Source organism: Notothenia rossii (assembly GCF_949606895.1).
Source record: "Notothenia rossii genome assembly, chromosome: 3".
NCBI lineage: Eukaryota > Metazoa > Chordata > Actinopteri > Perciformes > Nototheniidae > Notothenia > Notothenia rossii.
Window position 1 is genome coordinate 20,087,670 of NC_136901.1, and position 17,497 is coordinate 20,105,166.

At 41.0% G+C, this 17,497-nt stretch overlaps 1 protein-coding gene across 2 annotated transcripts in view; it reads left to right on the forward strand.

Moving 5' to 3' along the window:
* The window catches only part of focad (focadhesin), an 82,019-nt gene that overhangs the window by 58,234 nt on the left and 6,288 nt on the right, over positions 1-17,497 (forward strand). For both annotated transcript variants that reach the window (XM_079668447.1, XM_079668448.1), the window contains 12 exons: positions 700-741; positions 837-945; positions 3,451-3,561; positions 4,202-4,440; positions 4,895-4,984; positions 6,081-6,228; positions 11,559-11,678; positions 12,170-12,292; positions 13,723-13,800; positions 16,679-16,750; positions 17,104-17,206; positions 17,290-17,370. In XM_079668447.1, coding sequence (XP_079524573.1) covers positions 700-741; positions 837-945; positions 3,451-3,561; positions 4,202-4,440; positions 4,895-4,984; positions 6,081-6,228; positions 11,559-11,678; positions 12,170-12,292; positions 13,723-13,800; positions 16,679-16,750; positions 17,104-17,206; positions 17,290-17,370 — 1,316 coding nt within the window. The remainder of the gene's footprint in view (positions 1-699; positions 742-836; positions 946-3,450; positions 3,562-4,201; positions 4,441-4,894; positions 4,985-6,080; positions 6,229-11,558; positions 11,679-12,169; positions 12,293-13,722; positions 13,801-16,678; positions 16,751-17,103; positions 17,207-17,289; positions 17,371-17,497) is intronic.

Below are 17,497 nucleotides of genomic sequence, written 5' to 3' on the forward strand. Positions count from 1 at the left end.
ATATAGTAATATAAATATAATATAATAATTGAGAATAAATATACAAGGATAATAAAAAAATAAGTACTTTTAAGAAACAATTTAGCATGGGATAGGATACTAAAGACAACTATTTACACCACTTTTAAATATAACTATACAAAGAACCTTAAAAGCTAAAAAAAAAACACTCAAGAGAACACTTATGATAAGGAAAATATGACAATATATGGCAAACTACAGTGAACTACATGTATGTAAGATTACCAAACAAATAACATTTCTTCAGGACAGGTGGCAGCATTTCTAATTTCCTTCCAAATGTTGTATGCACAAGAGGGTATGCACAGTTACACATAAAGATAGAACATTATAATGATCAATGTGGGGAAAAAACTATGCTTTACTATTAAAGGTTTCTTAATTTACCTTTTAATGTAGACATTTCGTCATCATCATCATCATCATCATCATCATCATCATCATCATCATCAATTCCATCTCCATGATCTGCAATCAATAGATGCATACAAAATATATGTTCTTCTTACCTTACACTATATTCGTGTTATTTTAACATCAACGCACATTTTCAAACACACAGAGTAAAGAACAAACAGTTTGAATACATGCCGGTGTTCCACATAATTTCATTAGCAGGAGAGGGTACTCTCATAATGCACTTCTCTTTTTCTTTCCTCTCCATCTTTTTCTTCTCAGGGCCAGAGATCAGCTGACAGACGTCATCAAAACTGCTACAAAGTGAGTCCTCACAGAAACATTGTTGAGGGGATCTGAAGGTCACACCTTGATAGAAATGTCAGTACTAACAGTGGTATGTTCTGTGTGTACTTCAGGGACAGTCCGGTGGTTCAGGGAAACTCCATCCTGGCTCTGAGCGGCCTGGCTTCAGTGCTGGCTAAATATGAGAGCAACCTTCCTGCTGACAGTGAAGGCAGCCTCAGGGTGAGAGACCCACTGTTTTACTGTCTGTAGACACAGTGGCAGGAAAAGTGTGTGTTAGGGCTGCATTGAAAAAAACTGACATTGCGATATTTTTTTCCCCTGCGATATATATTGCGTTTTTTTGCAGGGGCGCATGCTGCAGGAGGTACACCCCCCCCCCCCCCCCCCCCCCCCCCCCCCCCCCCCTCTATTTGCGTTCTATTTAACCGGATGAAGGATTTTAGTCACAGACGTCTGGATCTTAACTGGTTGACTCATCATACCTTAAGCCATGATAATGCATGTTGCTTACCCTCAAATAAGGGGGTTCATCTGTGAATGAAGAAGAGAAGAACCTTTTTGTATCCAAAATAGTTACAGGTGGCAGATGTTGCTTTTCTTTTTGGAAGTAAATCTTCATTCTCGCCGGTATTGTCCTCCTGTTCCTCGCTCATATTTTACCGGTGTTTTGATTGTCTGCAAACTAGCGGGGCGTGGCCTGCTGTGATCTGATCAAGAATGATTGTGATTGGTGGTTTGCTGTGCATGCAGAGCCTGCATGTCAATCACTCACTTAATCCTGACATGAGAGCCGCGCAATTTTTCCTTTTGTAGCAAGCAGCAAAATAATTGTAACATGACGTGTTTGAGTTAATGTACCTATGTAATATCACACGTCCTGAAAAAGAAAATGAAAAAAAAAATACAATTATTATAAAAAATTTATAAAATCGCACGTCCCTGCGATGTGAATATCGCGCATGCGCATATCGCCATGACACGATATATCGTTCAGCCCTAGTGTGAACCCTTTGGAATTTCCTGCTTTTAGCATGAATTGGTCATTAAATGTCAACCTCAACCCCAACCTCCAGCCTCCCAGGTTGATATTCTGGGCTCCCTCAAAAACAATAACCTCCCCTCTGTCTCGAACCTTGGAGTGACCTTCAATAGCGCTTTTAAATTCGATAAGCAGGTCAGCACCGTAGTCAAAACCTGCTTTTTTTAAATACGACTATTGGCTTAGACCAAGTTGTTTTTATCTTTTAAAGATCTGGAAAGGGTTATTAACGCCTTTGTTACCTCGAGACTGGATTACTGCAACGCTCTGTACGTGGGTATGGACCAGGCGTCAATTAGACGCCTGCAGCTAGTGCAGAACGCAGCTGCACGTCTACTCACTGGCCACAAAAAGCGTGACCACATCACCCCAATTCTGGCCTCACTGCACTGGCTTCGAATTCGGTTCAGAATTGATTTTAAACTCCTTTTATTTGTTTTTAAAGCACTAAATGGGCTGGCTCCGGCCTATATAGCAGAACTCCTCCAGCGCTACACCCCAGCCAGAGCTTTAAGGTCTGCTGACCAGCTGCTGCTGGTAGTGCCCAAGACCAGGCTCAAAACCCGAGGGCACCGAGCCTTTGCAGCAGCTGGCCCCAGGCTCTGGAACACTCTGCCCCTCCTTGTGAGGTCGGCCCAGACCCTAGGGGTTTTTAAATCCACTCTTAAAACACACTTCTTCTCCCTGGCCTTCTAGTCAGAGCGGAGCACGACTACGACTACGGAGATTTGTAGTACCGGTAATGTGTTTTTATGTGATTGTAGTATTTATTACATGTACAGCACTTTGGCCCGACCAAAAATCGCTTTTAAATGTGCTTTATAAATAAACTTTATAAATAAACTTTGATTTGATTTGATTAAATGTGAACTGATATTCATATAAGTCACAAGAATGACAAACACTATCTGTTTTATCTAGTAGCACTAGACTTCACCTATGGTTGGCTTGATGAAGGTTCTTTCTGACTGTAGGAGCTAAGTCTAGTACTAAAACTCCCTCCGGTCCTCACACACATTCCCGCTATGGAGGTCAAAAACCATATCCGCTTTTGGGGTCAAAACTCAACCAATCGCATGACACAACACCCTAAAATACCTGAAAATACAGCAACACCCTATGGCACCCGCAGTAAATAACTCACTCTGGTGACAGCTTGTAATAAGACCTTGAGAGGTACGGACGACTCTTAAAAACATGTTCCAAAGTGAGGAAATTATGGTTTTAAGGAATTATACTGCACTCATCTGCAATTAAACTTCCTCCTGATGAATAATATCTGGTTCTGATGTAATGCATCACTGATGACGGGTTGCCTCTCATCTCAACACTTCAAAGGCACACTATTTTAAGGGAAGCAGGATTTCAAGCTCAAACTCTGAACATAACCTGGTCCGGATGCCATGGCCATCTAGCCAGGTTAAAAGAGAGCCACCTTCGCAGTACGGAATACTCTGGCTTTAGGCTCGACATACCTCACTAACACACTGATCTGGCTTGGTAGTATACCCCCCAGTTCTCTCTTGCTTTCAACCTATAATCCTCTACCCCACTCAGGACTGTTTTTATTGTTTTTATTCCTCTTATTTTCTTGTAAAGCATCTTTCAGCACTGGGAGTAGCACTGTATACATATGATGTGTTACTATTCATTAATATCTCTCCTTCACTGTCTCTCCTCTGTAGGCGGGGCCAGAGTTCGTGCCCACTGCCTCCTGGTTGGCCATGGTGCTGAACACTCTGCTCAGCATCAGCAGCTACCGGCCCTCAGGACAGGTGTTCCCATGGTTCCTGCACGTGAGTCTCAGATACTGTAAATGTATACCAGGTCACAGCAGATAGTCCTTCTGAAGTTTGAATCCAGTGTTCAATCTTACTCTTGATATACCATTGAGGCTTAAAATACAAAACCATTAACATCACCTCTTAATATGTATATTAAATCAATGTAACAACAAGGGTGAGTCATGCTTGATAAGGTGATTTTGGTTGTTGCATCATGACAAAATGAAAAAATACATTTAAGTATTCAAATTCTAATTCCTTCAGTTTGTACACACATCCCCACATATTGTATATTCATCACATTTCAAATTCACTTTAAAGTGAGTAAACCAGACTATTTTGAACATTGATAATTGTTTGTTTTTTTCTTTTCAAAATTACTTATTTAAATAGTTATGGAAAATAACTGACAAATCAATAATAAAAAGAATGCCTTGTTGTTCTCTTACAGGCATCATTGTATGCTTTGTCTCTGTGAACATCTAGTCCAAATGTGGTCTGATCATTATCTCCAGAGATACAGTACATTCAGAGGAGCCCAAATGTTCAAGGTTCCAAATAATTTAGCAGGAAAGATTTTTTATACAACCATCCATTTCATAAAGTAGAAATATTAAAGTAGTCAGTTGTCCCCTCCTCGCCCCCTGTACAGCGCTCCTACTCGGGGGAGAACACGGCGAGCGCGATCGCCCGCTCCTGTGCCAGCCTGGCCCTGTCCCTGCTGGTCCCGGTGCTGGTGGTGTGGCAGAGGGAGGGGCTGCTCCAGGTCCTGTCTGCGCTGCAGGCCGGGCTGCCGGGCTCCAGCTCCGCAGAGGACTCCCAGGCCCTGCAGTTCCACTCCGGCCTGGCGCTGGGCATGGTGCTGTCCAGCCTGCACCAGCAGCGCCTCAGGTCTGTGGGGGTGACGCAAACACACGTTGACCAGAGGGGGGGCTCATTTTAGTTAACAAGCCACATACTGCAAAATCTGATCTGTTCACATTTAATGAACTATCATTAACACATTTTGAACAACCTGAAATGTATTCAGAAAAATAAGTGTAATTTCAACAATATCACTCCTCAGTTTATCATTTACACATTAATTACAACTCACAGATCTCAGTATCTGGGGAACTGAACAATATAGTATTTTACTTTATGATCAAAACTACTTTGTAGGTTCAGTAATCCCACTTCCTTGAGAATGTATAACATTTAAATTAATTAAATTAAACTGTATTTACAGTTAATGTCTTTTCTGTCATTTTTCATCCAGCCAGATTGGAGGGCCAGTTTTGGCCCACAGGCCTTATAGTTGACACCCTTGCTGTAACCCACCCTTAATACTCTCTCTGCTCTGCAGTGACGTCTCGGTCCAGAAGGACACCGATGTCCTCCGCAGCGCTCTGGACGCTTTGGAGGGCAGCGCCTTCAACCCCGACCTGGAGTACAAGTCAGTGCTGACTCTGAGCCCTGACACGTGATGTGAAGTGGGGGAAATAATATTCTGATTCTTTACTTCATGCATAGAAGTCCTAAAATCACACAGTGAACATTCAAGTTGAATCAGAAATCCTTTATTCGTCTCACAGCAAAGGGGCAACGCAGACTAGCTTAAGATAAGATAAGACTTTATTTATCCCGAAGGAAATTATTGTGCCGAGTTACAAAAACACAATAAACACAGCAGCAGACTAGTAAATCTCTACACTAACAGTGCAGTATAAAGAGCAATTAAATATCTACAGGAAACACAGACGGTCACATAATGAATGTAAATATTAACTTATATGCAGTGCTGAAAGAAGTACTCACATCTTATACTTAAGAAGAAGTCCTAATAAAGCAGTGTTTGCTTTATTATGACTAAAGCAAACACTCGTGGACTCAAGTCCTGCATTCAAAATGATACTTAAGTAAAAGTACAAAATAATTTGCATCAGAATATATTTAAGTACCACATCTAAAAGTGTTCGTTATTCAAAGTGGCAATTTTTTAAATAATATTAGTTGGATTAATAATTGATTCATGTGTGTCTATCTCCATCCTTAACAGAACATCATAGTGTATTAGTTGATTTCATGTTTGTATTAATAATATAAACCTGCAAAAGTAATTAGTAACATTTGCTGCCAAAGTGTAGTGGAGTAGAAGTATGAAGTAGCATATAATGAAAATACTCCGGTAAAGTACAGTGCAGAGTATTTTCCATAGTTACTTTCCACCACTGCGTATATGATAGAGGCAGGCACCCGTTAACTGAATACAAATCAAATAAGTAAACATTGGCCAGAATTCTCCACTGTCAAATCAAACTTGAGTGAAAGTACTTTCAGCAGAATGTCAAAGTATTCATTATGCAGTAATCTTTGAGATTGATGTTACTTGTTACAAACTTTCCATAAGCCAAGGCGATGTATAAATGCTCAGATTTGTACCACCATGCCAACCAGTAGGGAATAACAATACAATACAAAGAATGCATAAAAGCTACAACATGTGACTTTACAATGAACCCAGTGTTCTGACCTTGAGTCTCCCCCCTCAGCACGGGCTGTGTGCTGGGCCTGGGTCTGGTGCTGGCCTCTATCTGCAGCAGTGGACAGACGGAGCAACAAGTCCACGTGTCCCAGACCCTGGACAGACTGCTGTCCACCCTGCAGGACAGCAGCGGGCAGGGGCGCATGCTGCAGGAGGTACACCCCCCCCCCCCCCCCCCCCTCTCAGAGTGTTTGCTATCCTTTGATAAGAAAAGTATTTGTTATTTTATTTCTTTCTTCAGTTAACTATGTTTTTCTCTTTTGGTGCAAGTTTGCTTTTTGAGGAATGTTTTTTTAAATCCTTAAAATAAGAGACAAATCACCTGTGGATGGCAGAGAACTCAAGGCTTCATAGTTTGTTCAGGTTCTCCCTTTCTAGAACCAGAAACAATGTTATATATTTGTATATATTGTAGCCAATTTCCACTAACTCACAGGATATATTTGAATATAAAGCTACTGTATCCAATTGTTGTATGTAAATAGTTTATACATTATACATATATATTTATACAGCATGTTATATGTTTAGCAGATTGGTGTACAAGAGAGTATTCTTATTTATTCTGTATATTTTATAGTGTTTATAAACTCTTCTGAATATATTTATTTTCTACTGAGGATATGTATATATAACAGCATAATAGATGTCGAGCAAGCAGGCTGAAGGTGTATGGCAGGGCTATTCAACTACACATTCAGTTGGGCCAGATTTTATAACTACAAAATGTAGCTCGGCCAGACATTCAGCGGCCTGTAAAAAACGGGTAGTGACACATTTTAAACCAACACATATTACTGCGATGAAAAACATGCAATTTTTATTCATTGTTCATCTAACAAAGGTAGGTCAAAAAGTGCATAAAAACACAACAAATTAGCATTAATTTACAGAATCTGGAAAAAAAAGTGCACAGTTGTAGCATTACATTTGTTTGCTTTAGAAGTCAAATATTCAGGGTTTTTTTTTTTAACCAGGCACATCACAAAGTGCATTTACTGAATACAATAATAGCAGTCTTAATAAATGTCCTCACATACAAAAAAAACAGCTAAAGAGCTCCAATGCAACACAAAGAGGTAGTACCGTATCAATACTATTTTTTCACTTTTCAAGTAATAACAAAATAATCATATGTTTTGGTCACATTTGACCCAGACACATTACAAAGTGCATTTAAATGAATACAACTGTCAAACCCTTCAGTGCACAAACCCATAACAAGGGATACGGGTAACTATATGAATGAATACTACACTACACGTCTACTATAGTAAACTAGGTGCTTACTATCACCTCATTTGTGATTTGTCATCGCTGACTTTCTCGATGGGAGAAGGGACATTTTTTGTTTTGAACAAGAGCAGTGATTTTTGGCTCATAGGATGTCAATGCAATCCTAAGACATTGGTGAAGAGTGCTGTCAGTCAGGGAGCAGCGAGTGCTACTTTTGATTGAGTTCATGTGTGAAAAGCTTGATTCACATGTGTATGTTGATCCAAACATACTGAGCACACAGATCGCTACTTTCTGAACGTTAGGGAACTGCTGTTTTTTGACATCACTCCAAAACTTCACTGGCCCGTTAGTGCGCTGCATGTCAATAAGTTCCAGTGTATATTTCCCCTTGTCGATGCAGGGGACCACTTCCTTTGCTCTGGTTGATACGTCCCCCTCTATTGCAACAGTGAAGGGGTCTCTGGCAAAGCCCATCATCACGTCTGTGGGCAGAGCAAGTCCATCCAACAATCGACCGGCAAAGTTCTCTTTCAACCTCGCAATGAAATCTGTCATCACATCTGTGATTTGTGCCGGAGATGTGATGTGTTTGGGGAGCATCGGAAAATGCAGTATCCGACCCGTGCTCAAGTCGGTCGCGAAAAGGTCCAGCTTGACTTGGATCTGCTCCACAAGATCAATGACCGTTTTGTCTCTGTTTACGCTTCAGAGTTGAGAGAGACATGTTTTAGAGTTGCTATCATAGGACCACCGTTAATAGCACCACTAGATGCACTTTAAAAAAACGTGCTGCGTTGTGGTTTGGTGGTTTCTATGCAACGCGGAGTGTTGCGTTCATGGTCTGTACTAGTGTAGGAATTTGGCTGCGGGAGACTGGGCCACTCAGGAGTTGGTTCTGGGCCGCATCTGGCCCGTGGGCCGCCAGTTGAATACAGGACTGTCTCAGAAAATTAGAATATTGTGATAAAGTTCTTTATTTTCTGTAATGCAATTAAAAAAACAAAAATGTCATACATTCTGGATTCATTACAAATCAACTGAAATATTGCAAGCCTTTTATTATTTTAATATTGCTGATTATGGCATACAGCTTAAGAAAACTCAAAAATCCTATCTCAAAAAATTAGAATAGTTCCTCAGACCAAGTAAAAAAAAAAGATTTATAACAGCAAAACACAATCAAACATTTGAAAATGTCCATTAATGCACTCAGTACTTGGTTGGGAATCCTTTTGCACGGATTACTGCATCAATGCGGCGTGCTATGGAGGCAATCAGCCTGTGGCATTGCTGAGGTGTTATGGATGCCCAGGATGCTTCAATAGCGGCCTTTAGCTCATTAGCATTGTTGGGTCTGGTGTCTTTCAGCTTCTTCTTCACAATACCCCACATATTCTCTATGGGGTTCAGGTCAGGGGAATTTGCAGGCCAATCGAGGACAGTAATGCCATGGTCAGTACACCAGTTACTGGTGGTTTTGGCACTGTGGGCAGGTGCCAGATCATGCTGGAAAATGAATTCCTCATCTCCATAGAGCTTTTCAGCAGACGGAAGCATGTAGTGCTCTAAAATCTCTTGGTACACAGCTGCATTTACTCTGGGCTTGATGAAACACAGTGGACCAACACCAGCAGCTGACATGGCTCCCCAAACCATCGCTGACTGTGGGAACTTCACACTGGATTTCAAGCAACTTGGATTTTGCTCCTCTCCAGCCTTTCTCCAGACTCTGGCGCCTTGACTTCCAAATGAAATACAAAACTTGCTTTCGTCTGAAAAGAGGACTTTGGACCACTGTGCAACTGTCCAGTGCTTCTTTTCCTTAGCCCAAGTCAGACGCCTCTTCCGTTGTCTTGAGTTCAGAAGTGGCTTGACCATGGGAATACGGCTATTGTAGCCCATTTCCCGGACACGTCTGTGAACAGTGACTTTTGATACCTGGACTCCAGCTTCAGTCCACTGTCTTTGAAGCTCCCCCAAATTCTGGAAGCGACTCTTCTTCACAATGCTGTTAAGGCTGCGGTCATCTCTCTTGGTTGTGCAGCGTTTCCTGCCACATTTCCCCCTTCCAACAGACTTTTTGTGGATGTGCTTTGAAACTGCACTCTGTGAACAGCTTGCTCTTTGAGAAATTTCTTTTTGTGTCTTACCCTCCTGATGGAGGGTGTCAATGACGGTCCTCTGGACAGCAGTCAGATCAGCAGTCTTCCCCATACTTGTGATTTAGTTTACTGAACCAAGCTGAGTGTTTTTCAAGGCTCAGGAAACCCTTGCAGGTGTTTCGAGTTAATTAGACGATTCAAGTGATTCGTTGAACACCCTACTAGTATACTTTTTCATGATATTCTAATATTTAGAGATAGGATATTTGAGTTTTCTTAAGCTGTATGCCATAATCAGCAATATTAAAATAATAAAAGGCTTGCAATATTTCAGTTGATTTGTAATGAATCCAGAATGTATGACATTTTTGTTTTTTTAATTGCATTACAGAAAATAAAGAACTTTATCACAATATTCTAATTTTCTGAGACAGTCCTGTAGGCCTGGTGTATGGTATACTTTAGATAAAGAAAGCCTGAATTCTTATCAGAAAAAGATGTATCAATCAATCAATCAATGTTTATTTATATAGCCCAATATCACAAATGTTACATTTGTCTCAGTGGACTTCACAGTTTGTACAGAATATCAGTATGACAATACGACACCCTCTGTCCTTAGACCCTCACATCGTACAAGGAAAAACTTCCAGAGAAAACCCCACAGTTTAAAGGGAAAAATGGGAGAAACCTCAGGGAGACTAACAGAGGAGGGATCCCTCTCCCAGGACGGACAGACGTGCAATAGATGCCGTGTATAAATTGAAAAGATAATACATTTGCAACATAGGTAGTCCAAATGTTTGGAAATGCATGTGTGTATAATAAGAAGATGAATCCACGAGGATATCCATCCAGGACTTATGATCCAGGACCACAGCCACGACTCAAGATCCAGGACTCGCAATCCATGACACAGGACCGCAGGATCATCCATGACTCCGGATCCCGGCGTATATAGACACCAAAAAGAAAGAAATTTGGGGAAGCTGGGTTAATCGGAACATGAGAGTACACAGGTATAGACAGAGAGAAGGAAGAAGTAAGATGTCCCCCGACAAACTAAGCCTATATCAGCAAAACTAGGGGCTGAATCTAATCAGCCCTAACTATAAGCTTTATCAAAAAGGAAGGTCTTAAGCGCACTCTTAAAAACGGATAGGGTGTCTGCCGTCCGAACACAAACTGGAAGCTGATTCCACAAAAGTGGAGCTTGATAAGAAAAGGCTCTGGCTCCCATTGTACTTTTAGAGACTCTAGGAACAACCAACAACCCTGCATTCTTGGAACGCAATGCCCTAGTAGGACAATAGGGTATAATGAGTTCTTTAAGGTAAGATGGCGCCTGCCCATTAAGGGCTTTGTAGGCGAGAAGAAGAATTTTAAATTCTATCCTGTGTTCTATAGGGAGCCAGTGTAAGGCAGCCAGAACAGGAGTAATGTGGTCCCTTTTCTTAACTCTGGTTAGTACACGAGCTGCAGCATTTTGAATCAGCTGAAGCGACTTGACTGACTTCTTGGTACACCCTGATAATAAGGAGTTACAATAATCCAGCCTTGAAGTAACAAATGCATGGACTAGTTTCTCTGCATCGTTTTGAGGCAAGATATGCCTGATTTTTGCAATGTTACGTAGATGGAAGTAGGCGGTCCTTGAAATTGATTTTATGTAGGTGTTAAAGGATAAATCCTGATCAAATATAACACCAAGATTCCTTACAGTCTCACTGGAGGCCAAATTAATGCCATCCATAGTTAATATATCTTTAGATAATTTGTTTCGTAGATTCTTCGGGCCAAGTACAATAACTTCAGCTTTGGTCGGGTTTAACATCAAAAAATGTAAGGTCATCCACGTTTTTAAGTCCTTGAGGCAGTCTTGAATTTTATTTAGATGATTAATTTCATCAGGCTTGATTGATAAATATAGTTGAGTATCATCCGCATAACAATGAAAGTTTACAGAATGATTCCTTATAATATTGCCTAACGGAAGCATATATAGGGTGAACAAAATAGGTCCAAGCACTGAGCCCTGTGGCACTCCATGGCTAACTTTGGTTTGCATGGAAGATTAATCGATTCATGTATGGTTGTGTAATGGTATTATCATTTTTGTCTTTGAACATGTGTGTATCCGGCAGGTGTTGGCGTACTCTGTGGCGTGTGTGTGTGTGTCGGCCTTCAGCGCAGACATCATAGACGCTGCCAAGGCTGAGGAGGTCATGACCTCTCTGCGCACCCTGACCGAGGAGGGCCAGCAGGTCAGCAGCACCATTACTCAGAGATGATGCCACGAAACCACTGAGTTATAGTAGTTTAATATATATTCCAAAAGGCATTGTTTGGCTTTGTAAACTGTAAAAATTAGAGAAGACATTAATTGCAATTTTCACAACTTTTATGTATTTTGAATGTATTCATTTTATTTACAAAGGCAGGGTGATAACCTAACCTTCTTCTTTACTAGTTCCCACTGTAGTTAGTATGGTGGTGGTACACCTATTTATCTTAAGGAATGTCAGGTTGTTCATAATGTTTTTTAAAAAGATAGTTAATTAAATGTGAACATTTTCAGAATGTACTTTTTCGCACTCAGACAAAGGGAAGGAGTTGTGGTAACTCAGAGGTTATTATGCTGTGATGTCACTGCTCCGGCCCACTGGGGATCAGATTTGTCTGTATGTGTCCCCTGAACCAAAATGAGCCCCCTTGTTCTAACCCCTGTGTCTCTGCGTTGTAATGTTCTGTCCAGACCCCAGGCTTCTCCCTGGCTCTGGGGCTGGTGGTGCACGGCCTGTCCATGGCCGGCCACGGGAAGGCCGAGGACATCCAGCCCCGCCTGCTGGCTGCCTGGGTGAAGATCCTCCTGGCAGAGGTACTACATCTTTTGAATTATTTTCCTATGTACTGCTGCTCTATATACAGGGGTGGGAAGTAATGAAGTACAAATACTTTGTTAGTGTACGATGTAGATGTTTCTGGTATCAGTACTTTACTCCACTATTTATTTTCAGGCTCATTCATTTATTTTTAATCATTTGTGGCATGATCATCATTATAGTCATTGCTCTCCTATTTCCACCCTGATGTCATACAGAAAACACGATCTGTGAATTCATCATTTCTTGGTTTCCTCTAAAGAAGAGGGACCAATGGCAGCTTAGCTCGAAGCGTTTCCCATTATCCTTCAGTAGGAAGCAACTTGCGGCGCGTTATCTCAAACTGTGCCAGTAGCCTATGAAGCTATTTCAACGGGGCAAGGCAGAAAGCAGCAGGAAAAAAGGCTAATGTTAGGGAAGAGGCAGAGACAGGTGAAGTTATTGAGACGACTGAGGACAGAGACGTGGGAGGCTGTGGCTCAGTGGATAGAGCGCTGAACCTTTGAATCAGGGGATAGCAAGTTTGAGTCCCACTGCAGTCAGCATGTCGTTGTGTCTCTGAGACACTTCACCCCAAATTGCTCCTGTGGGGATTGCCCACAGTACTGAATGTATGTAAGTCGCTTTGGATAAAAGCGTCTAACAAGTGAAAAAATGAAAATGTAACATTCCTAATGACCCACGGCCATATATGAGGGAGATGTTCTATAAAACAGATGGTAGTTATGGCTACTTTTTACTGAAGTATATTTCAAAGCCTATACTTCTTTGTTTTTACCTGAGTAAAGACGTTTAGTCAGTACAACTTTTACCAGAGTGCTTTTAAACACGAGTACCTGTACTTCTACTTGAGTCTAATTTTGCCCTCTCTGATTAGATCATGTATTTACTACATCTCTTCAAGGGGGGGTTCTCATAGTGAAGAATTTCTCTCACTTGATGAAAACGCTTATTCTCTATCAATCAGCTGATTATTTTAGGAATAAAAAAACGGATTCTTTTTAAAATGTCATCAAATTGTTAAAAGCAGGTCTATCCCGGTTGATCAAAGTGTAAGGTGATGTCTTAAATGATTTATTATTAAATGAAGCCTTAAAAAGCTGATTTGTTTTCTTCTTTAGAGAATGCACAATAATTAACATTCAAAACAGGCTTGTTTTCACTAACAGTCCCTTAGCCTGTTGTTGTGGGGCCTCTTAAAATACAATGAATAACCGTATAATTGAACATGAAACATTACTCAAACGATTAATCATTTATCAAAAAGTAACCGATTATTTTCCTGTTGATCGAAGTCAACTAATCAATGTAGGTCTTATTCCTTTAAGACATCTGAAAGTAGCCAGGATTCCTGCTGTTTAAAGGTTCAACTTTATCTGCAAAATAAATGTACTTCCCCAATGTTCTGATTGGCTGTGTGTTTCAGGGCTGTCCCACAATGCAGCGGCTGGCTGCCGTCAACGGCCTTGTGGCGCTGGTGGGGTCTGAGAGCTACCTCTTCCAGGTGAGGAGTCCTTCAATGCTAAAGGAGAAATGATTTACTTCATTTCAAATATGATTTGATGAATAGTTGGAAGAGTTGTCTTCGGTATTATTGTGATGTTTCTTATTAGTGCCAGGATCTTCAGACAGAAATTGCTACTAATTTCAAATCAACTTTCTATTATAGATTTATCTGGCAAGGTATTTATAGTTCTAAAACAAATGATGTCAATGTGGAGTATTGTCGTCCCCTGGTTGGTCCTCTTTTCTTTTGTTCCACTTTTGATGTATTTGTTTCCTGAAAATGAAAGGCTCTTACACTTAAGATGTTGGTGAGATAACAAAGAGCAGATTTTTAAACTGTGCCATACTTAATGGATCATAACATAATGGAGTATAGAACTAATCTACAGATGCTCCTGTTTTGAATAAGACCAAATGTATCACTTTGTTGAGACACCAAGGCCAAAATGTGATCCGCAACTGCCGAGGTAAGTCACCTGAGAAGGTGATGAGTCAGCCGCCAATGACGGTATACAGCTGTTAAGTTTAGTTTGGTTTATTTATTTATAGTCTCGTGGACAGTCCCCATCGATGAACTGTCACAAAAACAGTAAATGGTGCAGCTTTAGCCGACATGGCTAATTTCCAGCTGTTGTCCCTGGCCAGATGGTAATAGACACCCTTAAAATTACAATTTATCAACAGCATTAGTTCTAAGAAAATATATAAAATAAAATAAAAAGGAGGAAAGACAAGTAGATACCGGTGTGAGGATAAAAGAGAACAATAAACAACACACGTTACTACATACAGTACATGTCACAATCACATAACAGAAACGAGGGGCAACATCCATGATCACAACATGTAACACTCACGCCATACTCAACACAGGCTAGTGTGTGCAGGTGAAGTTCTCAGTGAACCATGTTTTTAAGTGAGCTGTGAAGGTGGTATTTGTATGTATGTCTTTGATTTGAGTGGGTAGTGAGTTCCAGTTTTGTATTGCTCTGACCGAGAATGATGACTGACCAAAAGTACTCTTCCTGAATGGGACTGATAGGTCGCCACGTGTGGAGCTTCTAGTGGTCAGTCTGGTGTTGTTACGTTGAGTAACCAATGAGTTAAGAGGTGGAGGGGCTGTATTGTGCAGGATTTTGTACACCAGAACGATGTTCCTATACTTTATTAAATCTTCCCAACTAAGGATGTTATGCTTGTTGAGGATGGTACAGTGATGGGAGCGGTTAGGTCTCTGGTCCAGTACTTTGAGGGTTTGTTTGTACAGGGTTGCTAGTGGCTTCAGTTTGGAGCTGTTAGTTTGCCCCCAGCTTGTGAGACAGTATGTAAGATGTGACATGATCATGGCATTCATGTATAATTTTGCAGAATTCAATGTCATTGTGTTTCTTATGAATTTAAAATTTGCTAGGCTAAACTTGACTCTTTGGGTCACTTTTTTGACTTGTGTTTTGAATGTTAAATTAGAGTCAATAATGATTCCAAGGTACTTAACCTGAGGCACAATGTTAATATGTTCACCTGAGATGCTTATAGATGACACAATGTTGCATTTTCTTTTTGTGAAAACATTCCAACTGTTTTGTTGACATTAAGCTGAAGACAGGAGCAGTGTAGCCAGCTAGTGACCAGCACTAAAGCTGAGGTGAGTTTATCAGCAGCCTTTTGCTTTGTATTGGCATGCACATATATCATAGTGTCATCGGCATATAGCTGTGTTTCCACATCAGGACAGACAGGTGGCAGGTCATTAATATATAGGGAAAAAAGAAGTGGACCAAGTATTGAACCTTGTGGTACTCCGGTGCTTAAGTCTAGAGCTGGAGAGAGTCGATTATTGACGATAACATGCTGACGCCTACCACTGAGGTATGATTCAATCCAACTGAGTGTTAATGGAGAGCAGTTAAAAGCCGACAGTTTGGACAGAAGGACCTTATGGTTGACTGTATCAAAAGCTTTGCGTAGATCCAGGAATACTGCACCAACAACACCTCCTTTGTCAACCATTGCTTTGACCTTTTCTATAAAAACGCAGTTGGCTGTTTCGGTTGAATAATTTGCCCTGAAGCCAAACTGCATGGGAAGAAGTTGAAATGGACTGTTGTTTAAGAAGGAGACAAGCTGTTCTGACACCCACTTCTCTGACACCTTGGATACTACAGGTAAGATGCTAATTGAGCGGTGGTTGTTGATTTTCAGAGGGTCACCTGACTTGAAAATGGGGGTTACAATTGCAGTCTTCCATGCACTTGGGAATGTCCCATGTAATACAGATGAATTGATGATTTGGGTAAGAGGGCAGACTAAGTCATTTTGCAGTGATTTAAGCATTGTAGGGGGGGCTGTATTGTGCAGGATTTTGTACACCAGAACGATGTTCCCTCTACTTTATTAAATCTTCCCAACTCAGGATGTTATGCTTGTTGAGGATGGTACAGTGATGGGAGCAGTTAGGTTTCTGGTCCAGTACTTTGAGGGTTTGTTTGTACAGGGTTGCTAGTGGCTTCAGTGTGGAGCTGTTAGTTTGCCCCCAGCTTGTGAGACAGTATGTAAGATGTGAGATGATCATGGCATTCATGTATAATTTGGCAGAATTCAATGTCATTGTGTTTGTTATGTACGGTATATAAAATTTGCTAGGCTAAACTTGACTCTTTGGGTTAATGAAATAGGTTTACCCCCGGTGGAGACGAGGATAGGGGCCGGCCGTGCAGAGCCACTATTTCAAGTATACTCCGTCATCGAGTGGTGCCGAAGCATTCGGTGCCACTCGATGACGTAGATGACGTCATCGTAGATGACATAAAGTTGCTCTCATTCGTGAGTTTCTTCCTCTACTGTCAGTGTTATTGGCCGTTTGTCTCGTTGAACAGCAAACCGGTGAGCTGGAGCTGTCCTCTCCGCAGCAGAGCCGCCTGAACCAGGTGATCCGGGCCGTTACACAGGTACGGAAACATCTTCAAAAGTTTCACCTTCCCTCTCTAATTATTATTTCTGAATATTACAAGATGTCAGAAGTCATTTCAGAAATGGACACCATTTCTGATCATTGTTCCATTTCTTTCTGTAATGACTATACTGTTGATTCCAATAGATATCTCTATAGATATACAGTACATCCTTCACTTTTATATGTATACATGTACTACCTTCTACTGTTGATATGTATATCTTTACTGTTTTTTAATGTTCTACTTGATGTTACCTTTAATCCATGTGTGATGTCTCATCTACCTGCTGCTCTGTTGAAAACATGTCCCAAATTGTGCTGAATAAAATCCATCTGATGTTTGTGCAGATCATCACCTTCTCTGGAGCCATCGGCCTGCAGTCCAACAGCGCCTGTCTGCTGGGACACCTGCAGCTGGCCCACATGTCCACCAGCCACAGCCACACAGCAGGTAGGAGCACAATTTGGTGTCTGTTGATAAGACGAGGAGCTGTCTGCTGTGATATATCTGTCTCCATGTCCTCCTGTCCTCAGTTCCTCAGGACTTCAGTTACCTCTCAGAGAAAAGTCTCCTCAGACCCATCATTGACTTCATCACAGAGGCAGGAAGAAAAGGTTTGTTGATTCATTATATTTCCTTCCAATCAGTGTGTCAGTGTCTGTCTACAAATCTGTTTGTTTAATAAAGTTGAACTAAATAGAATGTGGGGAACAAGTGCTGGTGGAATTCCTTTGTTTTATT